The following is a 26,702-nucleotide window of genomic DNA, read 5'->3' as shown; positions in this document are numbered from 1 at the left end:
AAGAACAACCACAAAATTCGATTTTTGGCGGAAAACCCAAATCTGCTAAAAAATCCCCAAATTTTAGTCAATAATCTTATGAAAATTGGTTTTTTTGGGTTCGATCCAAGCCCAATAGATGTTTTATAAACTTAGAAACTTATTTCCCTCCATTATTGATAAAAAAAAAGGATGGATTTTCATAGTTTTTTGGTGGGAAAAAAAGATCGATTTATGTGAAAAAGCTATAAACTCATGGGCTTGAGCTAGTCACCGTGTCGACATGGGCCTGTCACTGTAGCAAATTTGAACGAATCGCCGGTTGCCCTCTAAGATCGCCAAGTTCCACGTTTTATGCTAGAATCGGCGTGGGCTCACCGATTTACAAGGTTGAATTAGCCAATTTTGTGCCGACTCGCTGAGTTTTTAATCCTTGGTTTGGTCTAGGTCAAGTCGACCTGGACCAAAAACTGACCCAATTACGTCTGAGTTAGACCTAGAGGGTTAGGGTCTAAGTTAATAACATGAAGAATAAAATATAAAAGATACATTTAATAAATAATTACACAGTACAAGCATATATGCCGAGTTGGGTTGGGATCTGACCCATGTCTAGGCCTAACCTGACCGAATTTGCCCATGTTGAATCCCAGACCCAAACCCAGTCGCATCCGTGTTGAGGTGGATTCATACCTGGTTCCAATAGACCCCATCAGGTTTGTGGGCTAACTCGACAACTACCCTAGCTCGAGAAGTGAGATTGACACCGTATTTACTGAAATGAATACTATGGATCAGTAAATCCTCGGCGTCTCGTGTCAGTCCCGCTCATATCCGAATCGGATGATTAGGAATACTATGGATCAATAAATCGTCAGCATCTTTATTATTTGAATAAAATTGAGGGCCGAATAGGACGATTAGGAATACTATGGATCAGTAAATCCTCGGCGTATTTATTATTGGAATAAAATTGAGGGGAACTGCACTGCCATGTCACACCATTGGTGTGGGTAAAATAGGAAGATGAAGATGATGAATCGCAAGATGTGAAAGAAGAGAGAGGAGAAGAGGTGAAACTATCGAACCTTCCCCAATTTTTTACACCCACCTCAATTTTTATTCATCAATAGTTTATCATTAATGGTACAAAATTTATGGTAAAAATGTATTTTGAAATTTTTTTAATATCATAACATTAAAATTTATAGGCGGTTTTATTTTTATTTTTAATCATATGATATAGAAGTGTTTTATAATAATTTATTGATCATGTTTATTATGATATTATAATTAATAATTATATATTGATAATCATATCTTCTATTTTATTTATTAATTTATTTATATTATAAATTATATAATATATTATTTTTCTTATAGTTGTAAATAAAAATATTTAAATTAGATGATACTATAAAATATTTTAGAAGTTTTGTATTTATAAATATTTTATAAAATATAAACCAACAATTTCAATTTCAATATATAATATTATAGTTAGTTAGGTTGTAATGTATTATTTTTGTTTATTAATTTGTTAAACTAAATCTTATATTTTATGTAATGTATTATTTTTTGTTATAATTGTAAATTAGATTTTTAAATTATATGATATCATAAGATTAATTTAAAATTTATTATTATTTATATAGTAAAATGATGATAAAATAATAAAATACAAACTAATAATTTTAATTTTAATGTATAATATTATATTTAGTTAGGTTTTAATAAATGTTTGATAGGAATCTTCATCTAGGAAAATAACATCTCAATATTAGTATATTGATGAAATTTTTTTTTTTTTTTAATGAAATACCCCCAGTTTTTATTGGATTTTTAAAAATAATATTTATAATAAATTTTTATAAAATTTTTTAAAGCTTTTTAAAGCTGAATCCGACAGATTCAATTGATTTTCGATCAGAATAGTTGATTTACCGATCTTGAGTTTTTGGAGTGTCCGACATGGATCACGGACCCGTTTTCTAAACCAGTCGTACGGGCAATTTGGTCTCATTAACCGAGGGCACTTTGGTCTTGCGGAAGCAGAGACGCCATGCTATGCGACCCGTCTCTCTCTATAAATTATATGCAAATTGCTCTTTAACCCCATCATTCTCTCTATAAAAGTACGCTGATTCTCTCATTTCTTGGATTAAGGATTTTCTAGCGCGCGGCGAGGGTAAAGAGCCATGACTACCAAAGCCAAAGAGAAGCCAAAACCACCTGTAACTTCCATCCCTTCCTCTCCTCCTCCTCCATTGGAAGATCTCTTCTCCAATCTCCATCGTCACTCTCAGAACTCCGAATTCAAGCAGGCCGTCAGAGTTGCTGATCAGAGTACACATCTCTCTCTATCTCTTCAATACCTAATTTTGTCACTCCTTTACCTATTCTCAGATGATGTGTTCCCCTTTTTATCTCTCAGATCCCTAATTCCCACCCTGGAATTTGCTCTCTACCTGTTTCCTTCTCTCTATGCTTAAACCTCATGTATTTTTTTTCCCAGTTCTTTCTATTGCTCCTGGTGATGAGGACGCAATGCGTTGCAAGATCGTGGCCCTCATCAAGTCTGATGATATCGATCGTGCTTTGGCTACTGTTCAAGCTTCTGAGAAGCTCCCAATTGATATTAGTTTTTACAAGGTGCATTCCTCTCTTCCTCTCTCTCGTTCCCACTCCCTTCTTCCTTCCTCTTCTTTTGGGCAAATTTTCCATATGTGTATTCGTTGACTCATAGTGTTACGAGTTTTGATGGAAACCATAGAATGGGTGTATCAATTTTTGAGTTGATTTAGTTTTTTGGCATCACTTTATAATTTGATTACATTGATATATGTCTTTGTACATTTTGATTACTCTTTGTTGATGGATCAAAAGAAAGTATTCATAATCAGCACAAATGTTACACTCGGAAAAAAATTAGCATGAATGTTTGGTGTTATTGTACCATTGATTGAAGTTGGTCATCTTGCAAACTGTTCATGGTGTTTTGGTTTGCTGGTTCCACATAACTTCGTCATTGGCTTTGTCTCTAATGTCTGAATAAACATTTTAGCATAGACCGTTCGTTATTAGGCCTCAAAAAACCATGAGGTCATCCACATTACTGTAAATGGGAAATGGGAACCAAGCCTGTGCTAGGTGAGAATCCTCTTATCTATCCTGATTCAATCCCCTTATTTTAGCATTAGATACTCAAAGTTGCAGGAAAATAGGGGTAGGCGAAGTGGAGATGTGCAACTGGAGACGGTTGTGTGACCAGATTTTCTCTATGGCTTGAATGTTTGGCGGTCAAGAAACAATATACCCATAGAACGATTGTAGCTGAGATGAGGATGTTGAGATGGATGAGTGGCAAGACAAGAAGGGATAGAATTCGAAATGAATATATTTGGAGAATTTAGGTGTGGTACCAATGGGCGATAAGATGAGAGAAGGCAGACGTAGTGGGCTAGTCATGTGTGGTGCATATTCAATACAACGTCTGTTAGGAGGTACGAGTTAGTTCAAGTGGAAGGCTAAAAAAGCGCAAGGGATAGGCCCAAAAGGACATGGTTGGAAGTAGTGAGAAAAGATATGGGGACTTATAACCTCATTGAGGGTATATCTTTTAATAGAGCATAATGGTGGACTAGGATTCGTGTAGCCGACCCCAATTAGTTGGGAAAAGGCTCTGATGATGATGATGAGATATTCAAAGTTTCAAACATAAATGAAAACGAGTAAAGAGGTCTCCTTATCTCTGTTCCTAGAACATCAAAATGAGGCATTTAGGTATTCTGTTCAACATTTCTTATCCACTTTTTGTGCATGAAATTTGGCCATTTAATCAAAATTTGACTCTGAAGCAAAATCTCTGACATGGTTACTAGAAATTCTCATTCTAAATGGTCATAATCATATTATCTTTCTCAGTCAAAATGTAAGATAATCCCTGTTCTGTAAATTTAAATATGGTATTCAATAATCTATACCATAGTTGTGCTATTCAACATTTGTTTCCACTTGCTTTTGTAAGTGCTGAGCTCCTGATGCGTGGGATACTAGATTTTATACCTTTGTGCATCGGTTTTCTATACATAATACAAAACCTTGGCCTTAAGAAAAAGAAAGAAAGAGGAAACACCTCCCCTTAACAATGCCTCTCTTTTTGCACCAAGGTTTCAAAAAATGCTAGGCGGCCGGCATGACGCGTAGCGCCTAGCGCCTAGCGCCTAGCGCCTAGCGCCTAGCGCCCAGGCAGGTGTCTAGAACCTCAGGTGCCTTGTAGCCCAAATTTTTTAGATATATACATATATGTGTTGTCCAAACGCACATATATGCATATGTTTGTGTCAATTTTATAATTTATTGCTTTTAAAAGTATTGTAACATACCTTTTTATATACAAATATATGACATATCGCATGTTGAGAATAAATTTGTTCAAAATTTCAAAATTCAAATCATAGAAAAATTGATAGTCTAGTAGGCTATGAATTAGTAATAATCTTCAACTTTCCATACTCCATAATAAGTGGAAAAGTTTAGAAAGCTTCAAATCACAAAAAGTAGTTTTGATTCTTAGAAATAGGTATGAATAAGAGATTGATGGCTTATGGAAGTGTTCTTTTAACTTTGGGGGATTAAAAATAACCTCCATAACCTATTTAAACCCTTTTGGATGTCAAAATGATCCCCTTTTCCCTTTTGAACATTTTTAAAAATCGAAAAGAAGCCCACGTCCCTGGGTTCCCGCCTGGCCCGTCTAGGCGCCCGCTATAGCCTCTCAAATGGTGCGCCCAGGTCTAGGCATGCTGTCAGAGGTGTCTTGGGCACCTAGGTGCCGCGCAGACCGTTTTTTGAAACCTTGTTTTGCACTTAAGGTATTGATGCTTCCCATTTGAGGTCTAAATACTTGATATTCAGTCCCCTTTAACATTTGGAATAGTCTAATGAGGGTTGCATTTGCTGCTGAAAATATTCTAATCAATGTGCAAAAAAGCACAGGCAGGCGGCGAGGCGTTTTGGGGGCCTGCCCGCCTAGGCCCATACCTACCCAGGAACAAGGGATACCCCCCTTCCCCCAAACAAAAAGGACAAAGGAGTTTTTAGGGCAGGGTGTTAAGCCTCAGGGAGTTTTTAGGGCAGGGTCTTAGGCCTTAGGGAGTTTAGGGCAATTTTAGAGCCCTAAACCCCTCGTGAAAAAGAGGAAACATACTATTATAGTCACAAAACATATTTATAGATACAAAGACCCAGAGAGATTGTAAGACATCAAAATGGTTGAAATCCTAAATGTCATTGTAGAAAATTAGAAGTCTAAAAATAATATACAAAGTCATCGTCCAACTAAGGATCAAAACATGACACATTGTACAAAAAAGAATCAATTATTCATAAAAAAATTGATATAGGCCCAATTTATTGTCCAAATGAGGAAAAAATCAATTAATCACAAAACTTCAATCCTACAATGACAAATATGTCAATATATCATAAAAGGGAAAATAAGTAAAAGAAAAAATATGTCAATGACGCAAGCTGCCTAGGTGCCCCGTCTAGATGCCGCTTAGGCATGTTGGCCACTCATCCGATTAGGCGGCTGTCGGGTAGCCGAGTTTTTGAACATTGATTCTAATTTAATAAGAAAATTTCATAAACCCTTCCAAAATATAATTATTAACAATGTCTCTATAGTCCTTGAAAAGATGCCATAAAACATCTGGTGTCCTCGGACCCATCCTTTTTCTTTGAAAAAAGGTTAACTTGTATTAGAAAGAAAATTACTTACATATTTAGAACCGAGAAAAGGTCTTGGACATGTCCTTTATCTACATGTTTGTTAAAAGTTGTACTTATTATCTTCTTCCGTTGTAAATTTTTTAGAATTCTCCAACGTTTTAAAAATTGATGATGCAGATCGGAATCGCCTGATCTCGATCCGAAATCATTTGGATGTTCTTGATCCCAAATATATCGTGGTCCAACCAACTCCCTCTAGAATCGGCTGGTTCGTACCGGTTTTGTCTTGGACAATTCGTGAGAACCAGTGCTTTTCCACCCCATTTTTTTTTTTTTTTCAATTTGTTTGATTTGCTCTTTTCAATAAAAAAGGTGAGCCAGGTGGCAACCAAACTTTCTGTTCATGTGGCGGCACTACCTACGCGCGCTAGGCTTACCCTCCCCTCTGGTGCGACCTATCATCGCATCCAACATGGGGCATGTACCGCATGTTCAAGCTTGGTACTTATTGAATTGCAAAATAGGGGACGCAAGTTTTAAGGAGGAGTTTTCTTCCTTCAGGTCCCAATGTGGGATTATTTTTCTTCGCTTTTTTGAGAGCGGAGTATCCTAAGGAGCTGTTTTCAAGTCCATATAAGGTGTTTTCTTCCTTCAACTTTTGAGGACTATTTTTCTTCGCCTCTTTCGCCACTTTTGGGCTCAAATGGCCTGATGTATTTAAACCACGCTCTAACGCATTTAATTTAGCGAAAAACAGAAAAGAAAAAAAAAGGCCTAGTGAACTACATGTAACATGTTAAATATAGAAATTTCATATGATTTTTTCCTAAAAAGCCCAACAATTAATTGTTCAAAGAATGTTTTCAAAAGAAATACCTTAATACTTTTTTCCTAATACTTCATGTATTTGATTTTTGTTGGAAATATCTTCATGTTAGATTCTTTTTACTTATTTTATTCCTATTTACTGACTCTCAGTTTTTTTGGGGTGGGATTTATTAGCTAGAACAATCATTATTAAATTAAAAAAAATTGTTAAAAGAAAATTAGAATAGCGAAAGCATGTGGGTGAAAAAGCAAAAATGGAGGGTATTTGGGGTGATGGTACCCCTTTAATATCTAACTGGGATAATTTTGATATTAATTGATCCATAAGGGATTTATTATTGTCTCCAATATGAAATTTAGTTTTATTTAATTCTGGAGGTGGTTTAAATAATACTGATTTAGGAATAGAGGTAACAGCAGATTTTTCTTTGGATACAATTCTTTCTATTCTTTCTGTTTGCTTTCCTAAGGATTGTAAATATAAATTTGTATAATTGTTTTGTTCCACAATATGAGGAATATATTCTTGTTTTTTATTTAACTCTTTAGGTATGATTTTATAGGGTGTAGCCACTATGTCAATAATATCTAAGATGAAATTATCTTCTTGAGTAAGTGTGTGAACATTATGTTGGGGTAAAGGACAACTACAATCATTGTCTTCTATTGAATTAGAAGATTCTGTCTCAGTGGTAGAATCAGAAGTATTTGTCCATATAAGTTCATCATCATCTATTTGGTCTAGATGAGAATCACTAGAAGTGGAAGAAGAAGAATCATAGGAAATTATATTATATAATTTTGATTTTAGTGCATCATCTAAATTTAATAATTCTATTTTTTTTTTTAATTTACATTGATGTTTATAATGTTCTATTTTGCCACACTTATAGCATACTGGTAATTTTTTCCTTTTTTTTGTATTAGGGGAAAATTTATTAATTAGTTTTCTTTTAGATTTTTTGTAATACTTTCTATCTTTTTCTTTATTTTTGGATTTATATTTTTCCTTTTTGTATTTTTTCTTTTTCTTGTATAACTTGTCAGGCATTTGTTTCTTATCAAGGTAATATTCAAATTGCTCACAAAAATCACCTAATTCCTTTCTTTTGGTGATCTTTTGTTTATCTAGTTGTCTTTTTAATTTCATATCAGTGCATAAGGCTAAACCTTCAGCACATATTTCTGCAGAAAGTTCTCCGAGTGTATATGATGAATATACAATTATTCCATTATGCTTCTTTCGTAGTCTTTCTTTGACCTTTTCTGCGAATAAATATGGAAGACCAGCTATAAATTTTTCCTTCCAGTGGTCTAGCTGACAATCTTCTCTTATTAATAATCTTGAGAAAAATACATCTTTATACCATTTATAATGAGATAGAGTAGGACAACGTAAATTAGAGAGCAGATCTTCTGATCTTGCTGCTAGCAATGATGTACAGCCTACAAAGTGTAGAGTAATTGTATATATTAGAGTGTTGACAGCATCACTCTCTGTGTATATTACTTCTTGATTTTGTTCATTTCTTCCTGTCCATTGTCTTGTATTATTGAGAATCCTTTGTTTTGTATCATCATCTACATAAAAATCCCACCATCCTCTTAACCATCCTGTAAATCCATTAACTATTGCTTTAGCAACCTCTTGGTCATGGTTGCCTGCCATTTTATTTGCAGAAGCATACATTGTCATATGCCTCATAACGTCTAATATTTTTAATTCAGATAACCCATCAATTTGCCAATTAACTATTGATCTTCCTGAATATGCTACTGCCTGTTGTATAGGATCTTCTTCCATTTGGATATCAACAGGGGTAGGTCTCTTATGATAGGGTAGGGCTGTTATAGGTTTTCAATATTTTCCATACGCTATCTTATTGATGGTTTCAGTTATAGGCGTAGTATCCATAAATGCTTTTTCTTGATTTTGGATAGTATCTTCTATAATTGGTTCTTCTTCTGCAAGCATCATTGTTTCATGTTCAGGTATTACTATGGCTTTTCCTTTGTCAGAAGACTCAGGTGGTTGAGGAATAATGGTTGGAGAAGGAATATTAATTTGGGGTGATGGTACCCCTTTAATATCTAACTGGGATAATTTTGATATTAATTGATCCATAAGGGATTTATTATTGTCTCCAATATGAAATTTAGTTTTATTTAATTCTGGAGGTGGTTTAAATAATACTGATTTAGGAATAGAGGTAACAACAGATTTTTCTTTGGATACAATTCTTTCTATTCTTTCTGTTTGCTTTCCTAAGGATTGTAAATATAAATTTGTATAATTGTTTTGTTCCACAATATGAGGAATATATTCTTGTTTTTTATTTAACTCTTTAGGTATGATTTTATAGGGTGTAGCCACTATGTCATATAGTGATTGAGGTTGTGTAGGCTCATTCTTTTTTGGAATAGCTGCTTTGAGTATAATACTTTTTTCAGGCGGATGTATACTAGCTGTTGTAGTACCATCAGTACTAATGTATGTTTTTTCTTCTATTGTTTGAATTTGATCAAATGAGGGAATAGTAATATTCTTTTCTATACACATTTCTTTGAACCATTGAAAAAATCCTATGTTTAACCTTTCTTTGTGTAAAAATTTATTATATTTTTTATGTATTAATTCTATTAATCTTGGTTGAAATTTTTTCAAATACCATTCTCTTATATTTTTATTTTCTTCTGATAAATAATCTTTTTTGATAAAGTCTTTATTTATTTTTCTCTTTTTCCTTTCTAGCTTGGCTGCTAGATAGGCTGCTATATACTCATCTGAATATTGATTCTTATCATACGTATCTTCTTCTATTTGTAGAGTACATATCTGAAAATCTTGTAATTCCTCTGGACTGGGTTCAGTAGTATGTGTTGTATGAGATTTAGATGTGTATGTAGGTATCACAACATTATCTATAGTTCTTTGTGTTCCCTGAAATTGGATATCTGAATTTGATGAAGAAGGTTGAGTAGGAGGAGGTAATATAATAACATTTGGATTGTGAGAATAGGATTTTCTACTTGGTATTTTATTTTTAATATTTCTTTTCCTATTGATATTAATATCATCCTGTACTTGTGGTTGTTGAAATTTAATTTCAATATTTCCATCTGTATGTTCTATTATTTGGTTGGGAATATGATGTTGAGGAATTTCTTGTGGTTGGTTGGCATTTTGTAATGCCCATGATTGGGGTAATACAACATCTGACCATTTTATAGTTTTTGGGACAATCATATTAGATTTTTCTATATTTGTTTGAAATAATATTGTTTGATCTTTTTGATCAAGTTTTAAAGTATTTGGACTTAACGTATTCATTACTTTATAGTATATTCGATATACTATGGCCAAATTTTGTGAACCATTGATCATGTTGAATCCATGTGTTTTTAGATTTATTGTTAATATGTCCAAAATATTTGGGTCAGTCAAAGAAACAGAAAAATTAGGAAAACAATTAAAATATATTGGACCACTACAAAGGCTGGATTCAACCATGCCAAGTAGAGAGTCTGTGAAAATATTGTGTCTTGTATCTCTTAGGCATACAAGCACAGAAGTGTCCAACCCTAAACGGGTCAAAGGTTTTACGGCTATTTGAATAAGGCCAATGTGTAAATATTTGTAATTATTTTCTTTATGTTTTTCAATTACTTTCTTTGAGAGTAGGTGAAAGTCGTCTTGGTTTTGCGTTACTGATAGACTTTCTTCTACAGTCTTGATGGCATAACCCATCTTAAGTTTAAATGATCCCTTATTATAGACATCGTGAATTGGTACCTTAGGAATATTCCAGTTTTGAATATTTTCCTCAATATCATTTATAATAATTTGTTCTTTATTTTTTACTCTAAGTTTTTGAGATGAAGTTACAATTTTTCCCGTAAGATTCCTTATGAGATTAGCCATCCGTAGTTTGCGGATAATGACAATCTGGACATTCAGTGGCCCTAGCTTTTTCCCTAAGCGGCTCTTCCTGGCCTTGGCGGTACTTTGCCTCAGGCTTTCACTTGTCTCTTGCCTTAACTCTCGGACCAACTTTCTTGGTGGTCAATCTCACTTAGTATGTTTTAGTAAAATGTAACTTTATTTTTAACTTATTGAGTTAAAAGAACAGTTTTACTTTTCTACAGTTGTAACTGTTTACACAGTTCCACTGTTGAACAGTTCTACTGTTGTAATTTGTTGACAGTGTTTCACTGTTATGGCTCTCATACCAACTTTCGCCAAGATCTACAGCATTGTCATTTTGTGCTTATGTTTATTGTTTTTTAAGTTGTAGAATGCAAGTCCTTGATTTATAATAAGTATGTGAACAACAAACCGTTGTAAGTAATTATTGCTTGTAAAATTCGATAATAATTAAGACAAAACAAGATGATTCCTAATAAGGGGACTACTGATATATCTAATACTATCCACTGAGCATAACTATTTTCTCCGATCTTAATATTGAACATCTTCCCGGGTCTTCTAAACCGATTTTCTCACCCGTGAATTTTTGCAGGGGGGGCAACACTGACGCCAACGACGAATCTCCACTATCTCTTGCTCTCCAATTATTCCAAGAGAATCAAACCAATACTAATATTTCATCTTTAAATATGGGATCCCGAGGCACTTCTCGCAGGGATAAACAACCCATGAAATCTCTAGTACCTTATGAAGGAGAACCTTCACCTTTGAATATCCGTTCACCTTCCCAATCTCCAATCCATCAAATAACTTATCCAGAAGCACATGCTTCTACTCCTACATACTCACCAGCTCAGTCAAAATCTGTTCCTCCATCAAATATCCCAAGATCTGTATATCTTGAAAGAGCTTTTTTAATGGATATCACCATTGATGAACATCAGGTTCACATGGATCCAAGTAAACTTGCACCCTTATACTTGCTCAATCATCTCAATCCTATCAATGGGGTTAAGACTCGAGAATATTATGAAGCCATACTCATGGAAACAGGGTCCATCTCTGTTGTCCATTACTTCCAACAAAATACTAGAATAATAGCTTATTCTAAAGTACAAATAAAGAAACTTCTTTCTTATAATGAGTGGGGTTGCAATCCCGCACAAGGAAAGAAATTACAAAACCCAGAGTTTTCTTATAAATATTTTAAATACGCCGAGTATATAGAAGCATGGCACAAATTCTTTTACTACCAAAATCCCAACAATACACACAGCTGGTATTTACAATTCCGGCTATCTATTTTTGAAAGATTCCCCACATGGTTTCAAAACTGGTATTTTGTGTGGGGCTCAACTGCTTTGATTTTACCTCCTGCTTTCAAGGAGTTGCAGGAACAATTCATACAATACAATAATAGTGATACTTCAGTTGACACTCACCTCTATTTTATGGCATTATACCAAATCCCTTGGATTATGAAATGGGATTATACTATATCACCCAATACCACAAATGATTATACCTACATCCCTCGTTTGGGAAAGACCATATCTGTTAAATGGTGGGATATCTTCCAAATGGACCTCACCAAAGCCACTCCAAAGAGAATACCTCCAAAAGCACCCAAATACCAGGAAAACCTAAATACTGCAAACACCTCTTTTGACTTTCCAACCTATCTCCGAAATATGTTACAAACCAATCCCCATGCATCCAAAGAGGAACTGGAAAAACAAATGAAAGAAATTTTTGCTGAAGCCGGAAGAAAGCCAACATCTTCCGAAGAGACCGTACAGTCCTCTCCACTCCATACAAATAGATATCTCCAATTAAGCCAAAATGATCCAGAAGAAACAGATCCGGAAGAAGACGATCCAGAAGAATTTAGCCAGAGACCATAACGTCATCCATGACGGCATAAAAAGACAAACAGCAATCAGCAATAAACGACGAAATCACCGACACATACGACAAATAGCATCGTCATGACACCTATCAAGAACACTGTGCTCCACTGTGGCAATAATGTAATATGGCCAAAAGTGCCACTGTACAAAGATGCTCTTTTCTTTTCTTTTCTTTTATTTTTTGTCCTCTTGCTTCCACTCTCTCTTGTTTTATTTGAGGCGAATCTCTTTATGCCTCCACTCTCTCACACTCTCTTGTCGTCTTGTACCGACAACCTCCACTCACTCTTGTCGTCTTATACCAACAAAACTTTTCTAAGCTTGTCGTTCTCCATTCTCCCTTTATTCCTTTCTTCATGAGGAAGGAACTCCCCTCTATAAAAAGGAAGCAGACCCTCTTCATTCGGCAGGGTCTCACTTCTCCTCCTCTCTTCTACTACCTTGCTCAGACCCCTCCAGGGTCGCTCAAACTCTTCTCTCTCTCTGCAGCCTGTAACCTATTTGCAACCAACCTGCAACCTGCAACCTGCAACCTACCTGCAACCTGTAACCTACTTGCAACCTACCTGCAACCTGTAACCTACTTGCAACCTACCTGCAACCAGTAACCTACTTGCAACCTACCTGCAACCTTTGCTATTTACCTGCAACCTTTGCTACTCACCTGCAACCTTTGCTACTCACCTACAACCTTTTCTACTCACCTGTAACCTTTGCTATTTTTACCTACAAACCTTTGCTACCTACCTCCATTTTCGAAACTTTCAACCTTCAAACCTTTGTTTAAAACCTCAAAACCTTCAGAAGCAAACAATTCGGAGCTATCCTAGCCCTCATAGCTCGACATAATCAGGTTCTTTTCTACCTTACTTTGATTAATTATGTGTGATTGTAATATCAACAATTTACCCTCATACTGCCCACATCACTGGAAGTTATTTTCCAGTTACTGTCTGTGTACACAGTAAGTTTCCCTTCTTTGTTTTACCTATTCCCAGTTTGATCGCTCTCTGAAACATACTCTTTTCTCTTCTCTTCTCTATCTCTTTCTTGTACTATAAAGTTCTACTACTGTAAAGCTGTATTATGAGCACATGTGTATTGAATATATATTTGCATTATATATGTGTTAATCATGCAATTTAAGATTCTGTTTAATATTAAGATCGGAGAAAATAGTTATGCTCAGTGGATAGTATTAGATATATCAGTAGTCCCCTTATTAGGAATAATCTTGTTTTGTCTTAATTATTATCGAATTTTACAAGCAATAATCACTTACAACGGTTTGTTGTTCACATACTTATTATAAATCAAGGACTTGCATTCTACAACTTAGAAAACAATAAAAATAAGCACAAAGTGACAGTGCTGTAGATCTTGGCGAAAGTTGGTATCAGAGCCATAACAGTGAAACACTGTCAACAAATTACAACAATAGAACTGTTCAACAGAGGAACTGTGTAAACAGTTACAACTGTAGAAAAGTAAAACTGTTCTTTTAACTAAATAAGTTAAAATAGTATATTCGATATACTATGGCCAAATTTTGTGAACCATGGATCATGTTGAATCCATGTGTTTTTAGATTTATTGTTAATATGTCCAAAATATTTGGGTCAGTCAAAGAAACAGAAAAATTAAGAAAACAATTAAAATATATTGGACCACTACAAAGGTTGGATTCAACCATGCCAAGTAGAGAGTCTGTGAAAATATTGTGTCTTGTATCTCTTAGGCATACAAGCACAGAAGTGTTCAACCCTAAACGGGTCAAAGGTTTTACGGCTATTTGAATAAGGCCAATGTGTAAATATTTGTAATTATTTTCTTTATGTTTTTCAATTACTTTCTTTGAGAGTAGGTGAAAGTCTTCTTGGTTTTGCGTTACTGATAGACTTTCTTCTACAGTCTTGATGGCATAACCCATCTTAAGTTTAAATGATCCCTTATTATAGACATCGTGAATTGGTACCTTAAGAATATTCCAGTTTTGAATATTTTCCTCAATATCATTTATAATAATTTGTTCTTTATTTTTTACTCTAAGTTTTTGAGATGAAGTTACAGTTTTTCCCGTAAGATTCCTTATGAGATTAGCCATCCGTAGGTTGCGGATAATGACAATCTGGACATTCAGTGGCCCTAGCTTTTTCCCTAAGCGGCTCTTCCTGGCCTTGGCAGTACTTTGCCTCAGGCTTTCACTTGTCTCTTGCCTTTAACTCTCGGACCAACTTTCTTGGTGGTCAATCTCACTTAGTATCTTTTAGTAAAATGTAACTTTATCTTTAACTTATTGAGTTAAAAGAACAGTTTTACTTTTCTACAGTTGTAACTGTTTACACAGTTCCACTATTGAACAGTTCTACTGTTGTAATTTGTTGACAGTGTTTCACTGTTATGGCTCTGATACCAACTTTCGCCAAGATCTACAGCACTGTCACTTTCTGCTTATTTTATTGTTTTCTAAGTTGTAGAATGCAAGTCCTTGATTTATAATAAGTATGTGAATAACAAACCGTTGTAAGTGATTATTGCTTGTAAAATTCGATAATAATTAAGACAAAACAAGATTATTCTTAATAAGGGGACTACTGATATATCTAATACTATCCACTGAGCATAACTATTTTCTCCGATCTTAATATTAAACAGAATCTTAAATTGCATGATTAACACATATATAATACAAACATATATTCAATACACATGTGCTCATAATACAGCTTTACAGTAGTAGAACTTTATAGTACAAGAAAGAGATAGAGAAGAGAAGAGAAAAGAGTATGTTTCAGAGAGAGATCAAACTGAGAATAGGTAAAACAAAGAAGGGAAACTTACTGTGTACACAGACAGTAACTGGAAATAACTTCCAGTGATGTGGGCAGTATGAGGGTAAATTGTTGATATTACAATCACACATAATTAATCAAAGTAAGGTAAGAAAGAACCTGATTATGTCGAGCTATGAGGGCTAGGATAGCTCCGAATTGTTTGCTTCTGAAGGTTTTGAGGTTTTAAACAAAGGTTTGAAGGTTGAAAGTTTCGGAAATGGAGGTAGGTAGCAACGGTTTGTAGGTAAAAATAGCAAAGGTTACAGGTGAGTAGCAAAGGTTGTAGGTGAGTAGCAAAGGTTGCGGGTGAGTAGCAAAGGTTGCAGGTGAGTAGCAAAGGTTGCAGGTAAATAGCAAAGGTTGCAGGTAGGTTGCAAGTAGGTTACTGGTTGCAGGTAGGTTGCAAGTAGGTTACAGGTTGCAAGTAGGTTACAGGTTGCAGGTAGGTTGCAGGTTGCAGGTTGGTTGCAAATAGGTTACAGGTTGCAGAGAGAGAGAAGAGTTTGAGCGACCCTGGAGGGGTCTGAGCAAGGTAGTAGAAGAGAGGAGGAGGAGAAGTGAGACCCTGCCGAATGAAGAGGGTCTGCTTCCTTTTTATAGAGGGGAGTTCCTTCCTCATGAAGAAAGGAATAAAGGGAGAATGGAGAACGACAAGCTTAGAAAAGTTTTGTTGGTATAAGACGACAAGAGTGAGTGGAGGTTGTCGGTACAAGACGACAAGAGAGTGTGAGAGAGTGGAGGCATAAAGAGATTCGCCTCAAATAAAACAAGAGAGAGTGGAAGCAAGAGGACAAAAAATAAAAGAAAAGAAAAGAAAAGAGCATCTTTGTACAGTGGCACTTTTGGCCATATTACATTATTGCCACAGTGGAGCACAGTGTTCTTGATAGGTGTCATGACGATGCTATTTGTCGTATGTGTCGGTGATTTCGTCGTTTATTGCTGATTGCTGTTTGTCTTTTTATGCCGTCATGGATGACGTTATGGTCTCTGGCTAAATTCTTCTGGATCGTCTTCTTCCGGATCTGTTTCTTCTGGATCATTTTGGCTTAATTGGAGATATCTATTTGTATGGAGTGGAGAGGACTGTACGGTCTCTTCGGAAGATGTTGGCTTTCTTCCGGCTTCAGCAAAAATTTCTTTCATTTGTTTTTCCAGTTCCTCTTTGGATGCATGGGGATTGGTTTGTAACATATTTCGGAGATAGGTTGGAAAGTCAAAAGAGGTGTTTGCAGTATTTAGGTTTTCCTGGTATTTGGGTGCTTTTGGAGGTATTCTCTTTGGAGTGGCTTTGGTGAGGTCCATTTGGAAGATATCCCACCATTTAACAGATATGGTCTTTCCCAAACGAGGGATGTAGGTATAATCATTTGTGGTATTGGGTGATATAGTATAATCCCATTTCATAATCCAAGGGATTTGGTATAATGCCATAAAATAGAGGTGAGTGTCAACTGAAGTATCACTATTATTGTATTGTATGAATTGTTCCTGCAACTCCTTGAAAGCAGGAGGTAAAATCAAAGCAGTTGAGCCCCACACAAAATACCAGTTTTGAAACCATGTGGGGAATCTTTCAAAAATAGATAGCCGGAATTGTAAATACCAGCTGTGTGTATTGTTGGGATTTTGGTAGTAAAAGAATTTGTGCCATGCTTCTATATACTCGGCGTATTTAAAATATTTATAAGAAAACTCTGGGTTTTGTAATTTCTTTCCTTGTGCGGGATTGCAACCCCACTCATTATAAGAAAGAAGTTTCTTTATTTGTACTTTAGAATAAGCTATTATTCTAGTATTTTGTTGGAAGTAATGGACAACAGAGATGGACCCTGTTTCCATGAGTATGGCTTCATAATATTCTCGAGTCTTAACCCCATTGATAGGATTGAGATGATTGAGCAAGTATAAGGGTGCAAGTTTACTTGGATCCATGTGAACCTGATGTTCATCAATGGTGATATCCATTAAAAAAGCTCTTTCAAGATATACAGATCTTGGGATATTTGATGGAGGAACAGATTTTGACTGAGCTGGTGAGTATGTAGGAGTAGAAGCATGTGCTTCTGGATAAGTTATTTGATGGATTGGAGATTGGGAAGGTGAACGGATATTCAAAGGTGAAGGTTCTCCTTCATAAGGTACTAGAGATTTCATGGGTTGTTTATCCCTGCGAGAAGTGCCTCGGGATCCCATATTTAAAGATGAAATATTAGTATTGGTTTGATTCTCTTGGAATAATTGGAGAGCAAGAGATAGTGGAGATTCGTCGTTGGCGTCAGTGTTGCCCCCCCTGCAAAAATTCACGGGTGAGAAAATCGGGTAAAGAATTAGAAGACCCGAGAAGATGTTCAATGGAGAAATCAAAGGCAAATAGAATGGCCTGCTAGCTGGCAAATATTTGTTTTGAAACCAAATTTTGCACATCTTTTTGCAGAATATCTTTGGCTGCTTTGCAGTCAGTTCGTATAAGAAAGTGTTGATTTAAAACATCACTTTGGAATTTGGTGACACAGTGGACAATGGCTAATAATTCCTTTTTAATCATGGAATAATTCAATTGTGTGGAATTCCAGGCTTTGGATGTATAGCGTAATAATTGTTCCTTAGAATCAATTTGTTGTTTTAATATACCTCGAAGACCTTTATCAGAGGCGTCACATTCAATAATTTTGAAAGCAGCAGGATGTAGAAGAGAAAGGCATTCGAGGGTTTTTACCTTACTCTTTATTACCTTTATTGCTTGAGTATGGATGTCAGTCCAAGGAGGAGGATGCTTTTTGAGTCTATCATATAAAGGTTTAGAGTCTAATGCAAGGTTAGGATAGAAATCACTAACATAATTCAAACATCCTAAAAATCTCTGAAGTTCTTTTTTATCTAAAATCTGATCAGGAAATTTATCAGCAAAGGCAATAGATCTATCTATCGGAATAATAGTGCCATGATGTATCATATGTTCTAGAAATCTGATATTGGTTTTGAAAAGTGTAATCTTTTTTGCCGAAACAACTAATTCAGCATGGTTTACTGCATGGATGAAGGTGTTAATATGTTTGATGTGTTGGTCTATAGATTCTGAGAAGATTAATACGTCATCAATATAAACTATCATGAAATGGTAATAAGCATTAAATACTTCATACATTATTTTCTGAAATTCTGATGGAGCATTTTTCAAACCAAAAGGCATAACATTCCATTCGTATTGACCAAATGGAACATTAAATGCAGTTTTATATTTATCCTTTCTTGGATTTGTATTTGCCAATATCCTGATTTCATATCAAATTTTGAAAATATACATGCTTGAGCAACTCTATCCAATAAATCTTTTTTATTGGGAATAGGATATCTTATCCATTTTAAAACTTTATTCAATGGTTTATAATTTATAACCAGTCTAGGAACTCCTCGTTCCTTTTCAGCATTTTTGTTAACATAGAAAGCTGCACAACTCCAAGGTGAAGAACTTGGTCTTATGAGTTTTCTTTGTTGGAGTTCAGTTATTTCTTTTCGGTACATATCTAATAGAATAGTATTCATTTGTATTGGTCTAGCTTTAGTAGGGATTTGTTTTTCATCAAATCCTTGTTCGTATGGTAAACTTATACTATACTTTTTTCTTTCCCAAAAAGCATTAGGATGTTCCTTGCATATGGAAGTTTCTATTTGTTGTTGTAGTGCTTGGATTGTTTGTTGTATTGAAGAAGTTTGTAATTGTTCTTCAATTACTTTATATCTAATTTCTTGTTTTAGTGTACAAAGAAATCTTTCTTTGTTCTTTAATTGGCTTTTGACATTATTTAATTCTTTTAATTTTGGTTTATGAATAAAATTAAACTGTATTGGAATATTTTGAATTGTTGATGAGATTCCTGTTTCATCTATGGTTATAGGATAGAGCAAGGTTAGGAATGGAACGCCTAAGATTACTGATTGGCTTAATCCTTTAACCATGATAAATGGTGTATTAATACACTGGTGATTGTTACATACCGAAGCATTAGATAATTTATATTTAATAAATAATCTACTGCCATCTGCTGTATTTAATATTTGAGGGGTTTTATCAAAATATTTTGAAGGTACAAGTCCTTCATTTATACAATTTAAGTCAGCTCCTGAGTCGATCAGAGCTGAGGTTTCAAAACTATAATTCTCTGCAACTATAATTTTGACTTGAACAAACCATTTTTGTACAATTATTTTGTTTATTAAATTGACAGAAGGAATTGGTACTGGGTGTACTTCTGAGGATTCAGGAGTATCCAATACTTGATTTGGATCAGAATTTATTAATTTATTGAATTCTATTTCATCTGTATCAGACTCTTGTTGAGACATTTGTTGTAATTCTAGTGATTGGATTCTGCTTTTTAACTGTACTATTTCTGTTTTTATTTCTTTAATCTCTTTTTTGAGATAAGAGGTTGTAGGTTCCTTGTGTATAGAAGTGTGTTGATCACTTACTCTTTTTATTATAGCAGAAAAATTATATTCATCTGGATTTTTATTGATCGGTATTGGTTTTGATTTATTTTTTGTAATATTAATAAATTGAGTAATGATAGCTCTTTTTTCATTAGGGTCATTAATTTTGTCAATAATATCTAAGATGAAATTATCTTCTTGAGTAAGTGTGTGAACATTATGTTGGGGTAAAGGACAACTACAATCATTGTCTTCTATTGAATTAGAAGATTCTGTCTCAGTGGTAGAATCAGAATTATTTGTCCATATAAGTTCATCATCATCTATTTGGTCTAGATGAGAATCACTAGAAGTGGAGGAAGAAGAATCATAGGAAATTATATTATATAATTTTGATTTTAGTACATCATCTAAATTTAATGATTCTATTTTCTTTTTTAATTTACATTGATGTTTATAATGTCTTATTTTGCCACACTTATAGCATACTGGTAATTTTTTCCTTTTCTTTGTATTAGGGGAAAATTTATTAATTAGTTTTCTTTTAGATTTTTTGTAATACTTTCTATCTTTTTCTTTATTTTTGGATTTATATTTTTCCTTTTTGTATTTTTTCTTTTTCTTGTAAAACTTGTCAGGCATTTGTTCCTTATCAAGGTAATATCCAAATTGCTCACAAAAATCACCTAATTCCTTTCTTTTGGTGATCTTTTGTTTATCTAGTTGTCTTTTTAATTTCATATCAGTGCATAAGGCTAAACCTTCAGCACATATTTCTGCAGAAAGTTCTCCGAGTGTATATGATGAATATACAATTATTCCATTATGCTTCTTTCGCAGTCTTTCTTTGACCTTTTCTGCGAATAAATATGGAAGACCAGCTATAAATTTTTCCTTCCAGTGGTCTAGCTGACAATCTTCTCTTATTAATAATCTTGAGAAAAATACATCTTTATACCATTTATAATGAGATAGAGTAGGACAGCGTAAATTAGAGAGCAGATCTTCTGATCTTGCTGCTAGCAATGATGTACTACCTACAAAGTGTAGAGTAATTGTATATATTAGAGTGTTGACAGCATCACTCTCTGTGTATATTACTTCTTGATTTTGTTCATTTCTTCCTGTCTATTGTCTTGTATTATTGAGAATCCTTTGTTTTGTATCATCATCTACATAAAAATCCCACCATCCTCTTAACCATCCTGTAAATCCATTAACTATTGCTTTAGCAACCTCTTGGTCATGGTTGCCTGCCATTTTATTTGCAGAAGCATACATTGTCATATGCCTCATAACGTCTAATATTTTTAATTCAGATAACCCATCAATTTGCCAATTAACTATTGATCTTCCTGAATATGCTACTGCCTGTTGTATAGGATCTTCTTCCATTTGGATATCAACAGGGGTAGGTCTCTTATGATAGGGTAGGGCTGTTATAGGTTTCCAATATTTTCTATACGCTATCTTATTGATGGTTTCAGTTATAGGCGTAGTATCCATAAATGCTTTTTCTTGATTTTGGATAGTATCTTCTATAATTGGTTCTTCTTCTGCAAGCATCATTGTTTCATGTTCAGGTATTACTATGGCTTTTCCTTTGTCAGAAGACTCAGGTGGTTGAGGAATAATGGTTGGAGAAGGAATATTAATTTGGGGTGATACTCTTCTCTCTCTCTGCAACCTGTAACCTATTTGCAACCAACCTGCAACCTGCAACCTACCTGCAACCTGTAACCTACTTGCAACCTACCTGCAACCTGTAACCTACTTGCAACCTACCTGCAACCAGTAACCTACTTGCAACCTACTTGCAACCTTTGCTATTTACCTGCAACCTTTGCTACTCACCTGCAACCTTTGCTACTCACCTACAACCTTTGCTACTCACCTGTAACCTTTGCTATTTTTACCTACAAACCTTTGCTACCTACCTCCATTTTCGAAACTTTCAACCTTCAAACCTTTGTTTAAAACCTCAAATCCTTCAGAAGCAAACAATTCGGAGCTATCCTAGCCCTCATAGCTCGACATAATCAGGTTCTTTCTTACCTTACTTTGATTAATTATGTGTGATTGTAATATCAACAATTTACCCTCATACCGCCCACATCACTGGAAGTTATTTTCCAGTTACTGTCTGTGTACACAGTAAGTTTCCCTTCTTTGTTTTACCTATTCTCAGTTTGATCTCTCTCTGAAACATACTCTTTTCTCTTCTCTTCTCTATCTCTTTCTTGTACTATAAAGTTCTACTACTGTAAAGCTGTATTATGAGCACATGTGTATTGAACATATGTTTGTATTATATATGTGTTAATCATGCAATTTAAGATTCTTTTTAATATTAAGATCGGAGAAAATAGTTATGCTCAGTGGATAGTATTAGATATATCAGTAGTCCCCTTATTAGGAATAATCTTGTTTTGTCTTAATTATTATCGAATTTTACAAGCAATAATCACTTACAACGGTTTGTTATTCACATACTTATTATAAATCAAGGACTTGCATTCTACAACTTAGAAAACAATAAAATAAGCAGAAAGTGACAGTGCTGTAGATCTTGGCGAAAGTTGGTATCAGAGCCATAACAGTGAAACACTGTCAACAAATTACAACAGTAGAACTGTTCAACAGTGGAACTGTGTAACAGTTACAACTGTAGAAAAGTAAAACTGTTCTTTTAACTCAATAAGTTAAAGATAAAGTTACATTTTACTAAAAGATACTAAGTGAGATTGACCACCAAGAAAGTTGGTTCGAGAGTTAAGGCAAGAGACAAGTGAAAGCCTGAGGCAAAGTACCGCCAAGGCCAGGAAGAGCCGCTTAGGGAAAAAGCTAGGGCCACTGAATGTCCAGATTGTCATTATCCGCAACCTACGGATGGCTAATCTCATAAGGAATCTTACGGGAAAAACTGTAACTTCATCTCAAAAACTTAGAGTAAAAAATAAAGAACAAATTATTATAAATGATATTGAGGAAAATATTCAAAACTGGAATATTCCTAAGGTACCAATTCACGATGTCTATAATAAGGGATCATTTAAACTTAAGATGGGTTATGCCATCAAGACTGTAGAAGAAAGTCTATCAGTAACGCAAAACCAAGAAGACTTTCACCTACTCTCAAAGAAAGTAATTGAAAAACATAAAGAAAATAATTACAAATATTTACACATTGGCCTTATTCAAATAGCCGTAAAACCTTTGACTTTCCATAAGGGATTTATTATTGTCTCCAATATGAAATTTCGTTTTATGTAATTCTGGAGGTGGTTTAAATAATACTGATTTAGGAATAGAGGTAACAACAGATTTTTCTTTGGATACAATTCTTTCTATTCTTTCTGTTTGCTTTCCTAAGGATTGTAAATATAAATTTGTATAATTGTTTTGTTCCACAATATGAGGAATATATTCTTGTTTTTTATTTAACTGTTTAGGTATGATGTTATAGGGTGTAGCCACTATGTCATATAGTGATTGAGGTTGTGTAGGCTCATTCTTTTTTGGAATAGCTGCTTTGAGTATAATACTTTTTTCAGGCGGATGTATACTAGCTGTTGTAGTACCATCAGTACTAATGTATTTTTTTTCTTCTATTGTTTGAATTTGATCAAATGAGGGAATAGTAATATTCTTTTCTATACGCATTTCTTTGAACCATTGAAAAAATCCTATGTTTAACCTTTCCTTGTGTAAAAATTTATTATATTTTTTATGTATTAATTCTATTAATCTTGGTTGAAATTTTTTCAAATACCATTCTCTTATATTTTTATTTTCTTCTGATAAATAATCTTTTTTGATAAAGTCTTTATTCATTTTTCTCTTTTTCCTTTCTAGCTTGGCTGCTAGATAGGCTGCTATATACTCATCTGAATATTGATTCTTATCATACGTATCTTCTTCTATTTGTAGAGTACATATCTGAAAATCTTGTAATTCCTCTGGACTGGGTTCAGTAGTATGTGTTGTAAGAGATTTAGATGTGTATGTAGGTATCACAACATTATCTATAGTTCTTTGTGTTCCCTGAAATTGGATATCTGAATTTGATGAAGAAGGTTGAGTAGGAGGAGGTAATATAATAACATTTGGATTGTGAGAATACGATTTTCTACTTGGTATTTTATTTTTAATATTTCTTTTCCTATTGATATTAATATCATCCTGTACTTGTGGTTGTTGAAATTTAATTTCAATATTTCTATCTGTATGTTCTATTATTTGGTTGGGAATATGATGTTGAGGAATTTCTTGTGGTTGGTTTGCATTTTGTAATGCCCATGATTGGGGTAATACAATATCTGACCATTTTATAGTTTTTGGGACAATCATATTAGATTTTTCTATATTTGTTTGAAATAATATTGTTTGATCTTTTTGATCAAGTTTTAAAGTATTTGGACTTAACGTATTCATGACTTTATAGTATATTCGATATACTATGGCCAAATTTTGTGAACCATGGATCATGTTGAATCCATGTGTTTTTAGATTTATTGTTAATATGTCCAAAATATTAGGCGTTCCATTCCTAACCTTGCTCTATCCTATAACCATAGATGAAACAGGAATCTCATCAACAATTCAAAATATTCCAATACAGTTTAATTTTATTCATAAACCAAAAGTAAAAGAATTAAATAATGTCAAAAGCCAATTAAAGAACAAAGAAAGATTTCTTTGTACACTAAAACAAGAAATTAAATATAAAGTAATTGAAGAACAATTACAAACTTCTTCAATACAACAAACAATCCAAGCACTACAACAACAAATAGAAACTTCCATATGCAGTGAACATCCTAATGCTTTTTGGGAAAGAAAAAAGCATAATATAAGTTTACCATACGAACAAGGATTTGATGAAAAAAAAATCCCTACAGGATTATAATTAATCAAAGTAAGGTAAGAAAGAACCTGATTATGTCGAGCTATGAGGGCTAGGATAGCTCCGAATTGTTTGCTTCTGAAGGTTTTTTTAAACAAAGGTTTGAAGGTTGAAAGTTTCGGAAATGGAGGTAGGTAGCAAAGGTTTGTAGGTAAAAATAGCAAAGGTTACAGGTGAGAGCAAAGGTTGTAGGTGAGTAGCAAAGGTTGCAGGTGAGTAGCAAAGGTTGCAGGTAAATAGCAAAGGTTGCAGGTAGGTTGCAAGTAGGTTACTGGTTGCAGGTAGGTTGCAAGTAGGTTATAGGTTGCAGGTAGGTTGCAGGTTGCAGGTTGCAGGTTGGTTGCAAATAGGTTACAGGTTGCAGAGAGAGAGAAGAGTTTGAGCGACCTTGGAGGGGTCTGAGCAAGGTAGTAGAAGAGAGGAGGAGGAGAAGTGAGACCCTGCCGAATGAAGAGGGTCTGCTCCCTTTTTATAGAGGGGAGTTCCTTCCTCATGAAGAAACCATAACTTTTATCCCCAATTGCTATTTTGGTTTAATAAAAACACAATAGAACAATAGCTCATTGTGAGGGTCATAGCTTTTTTTTTTTTCTCTATCACATCAAAAGGTTCAAAAATTTTTTACAATTCCTTTTTTAAATTATTTTACAATTCCCTTTTTTTTTATTATAAAAATTTGAGTTAGAGATATCTATATATTGCAGTGAGCTGTATTTAAATCTTATTTTCACCATAAAATGAATAGAATGGATTACAAACACTCACACAGGAGACAAACTCTCAGAATTTATGTATTTTTAGTAAAATAATGAAAAATTATATTGCAATACCATTTTTTTTTTTAAACCTTGAAAACTAGATTTTTAAGCTGTACTAGTAATTTTTTTAATTTTTTTTTAATGCTGGCTCTTGCCAATCCAGCCGATTCTCTGACCCGAATTGTTGATCCACCGATCCGACATTGTTTTTGTAGTGGCCAATCCGGGTCACTGATCCATTTTTTTAAACCTTGGAAATCTCACACTATCTCCAGGGCGGTTCCTAAAACCAGGCATCTAGTCTAAAAATATATTCTTAACAGTACAGTTTCTAAAGAAACTTCACTGCTACCTCTTTGATCTCCTTTGGAATATCAAATTGTCCTTTGTCCTACAATAGTTTTATTCATAGCACCATAGCTTTATTCATACCACCAATATATTCATAGCACCATATATTGCAATACCATTTTTTTTATTTTTTTTTTAAACCTTAAAAACTAGATTTTTAAGCTGTACTAGTAATTTTTTGAATTTTTTTTTAATGCCCGCTCTTGCCGATCCAACCGATTCTCTGACCCGAATTGCTGACCGACCGATTCAACACTGCTTTTGTAGTGGCCAATCCGGGTCACTGATCTATTTTTTTAAACCTTGGAAATCTCACACTATCTCTAGGGCAGTTCCTAAAACCAGGCATCTAGTCTACAAATATATTATTAACAGTACAGATTCTAAAGAAACTTCACTGCTACCTCTTTGATCTCCTTTTGAATATCAAATTGTCCTTTGTCCTACAATAGCTTTATTCATAGCACCATAGATGTTTGGAGTGGGGGCAGGTGTTGGTGCCGGAGCCTGGATCAACCCTTGGCTAAAGCTCCCTACCCAGAGCACTTGGGTGCACTGCTTAGGGAGCAACCTGGGAGTGGCCTCTTATATATGCACTACATGTATATGGGAGTGAAGGGGAAGCTTCCCATATATATATTTATATATGTTTATACATGTATAGCTAACCCTAATACTTGGGAAGAGGCTCTAATGATGATGATGATGATATGCATGTGTGTATGTGTGTGTGTGTGTGTGGTGCATATATAGGAGATCGCTACTTGAGCAGCGCTTCCAAGCACTTTAAGGGTAGGGAGCCTCAACCAAGGGTCTATTCCAGGCTCCCACACCTGCACTTGCTCCCAACAACTATGGTTTTAGATTAATGTGAACAAATGATGAACTGAAATAAGTTCTATAAGTTTTTTTTGATGTTACAAAGACACAAGTACGATAATCTATTTGTGACTTTGATCCAAAGCACCTGACTCACCTGCCTATATTTTGCCAAGTCTAATACAACACTTACATGTCTATATGTTTTTCGATATAAAATTA

At 34.4% G+C, this 26,702-nt stretch overlaps 1 protein-coding gene across 1 annotated transcript in view; it reads left to right on the top strand.

The window, feature by feature from the left end:
* The first annotated feature begins 1,903 nt into the window (after positions 1-1,903).
* LOC18441846 (SRP72 RNA-binding domain-containing protein) overlaps positions 1,904-26,702 on the top strand; it is a 34,485-nt gene continuing 9,686 nt past the window's right edge. The window contains exons 1-2 of the mRNA XM_006852073.4: positions 1,904-2,325; positions 2,495-2,631. Of these exons, the coding sequence (XP_006852135.2) occupies positions 2,178-2,325; positions 2,495-2,631 (285 nt within the window). The 5' untranslated portion in view covers positions 1,904-2,177. The remainder of the gene's footprint in view (positions 2,326-2,494; positions 2,632-26,702) is intronic.

This window comes from Amborella trichopoda, chromosome 6 (assembly GCF_054954075.1).
Source record: "Amborella trichopoda isolate Santa Cruz 75 chromosome 6, AtrichopodaSantaCruz75HAP2 v2.0, whole genome shotgun sequence".
NCBI lineage: Eukaryota > Viridiplantae > Streptophyta > Magnoliopsida > Amborellales > Amborellaceae > Amborella > Amborella trichopoda.
This window is presented reverse-complemented; position numbering and strand designations above follow the sequence as displayed.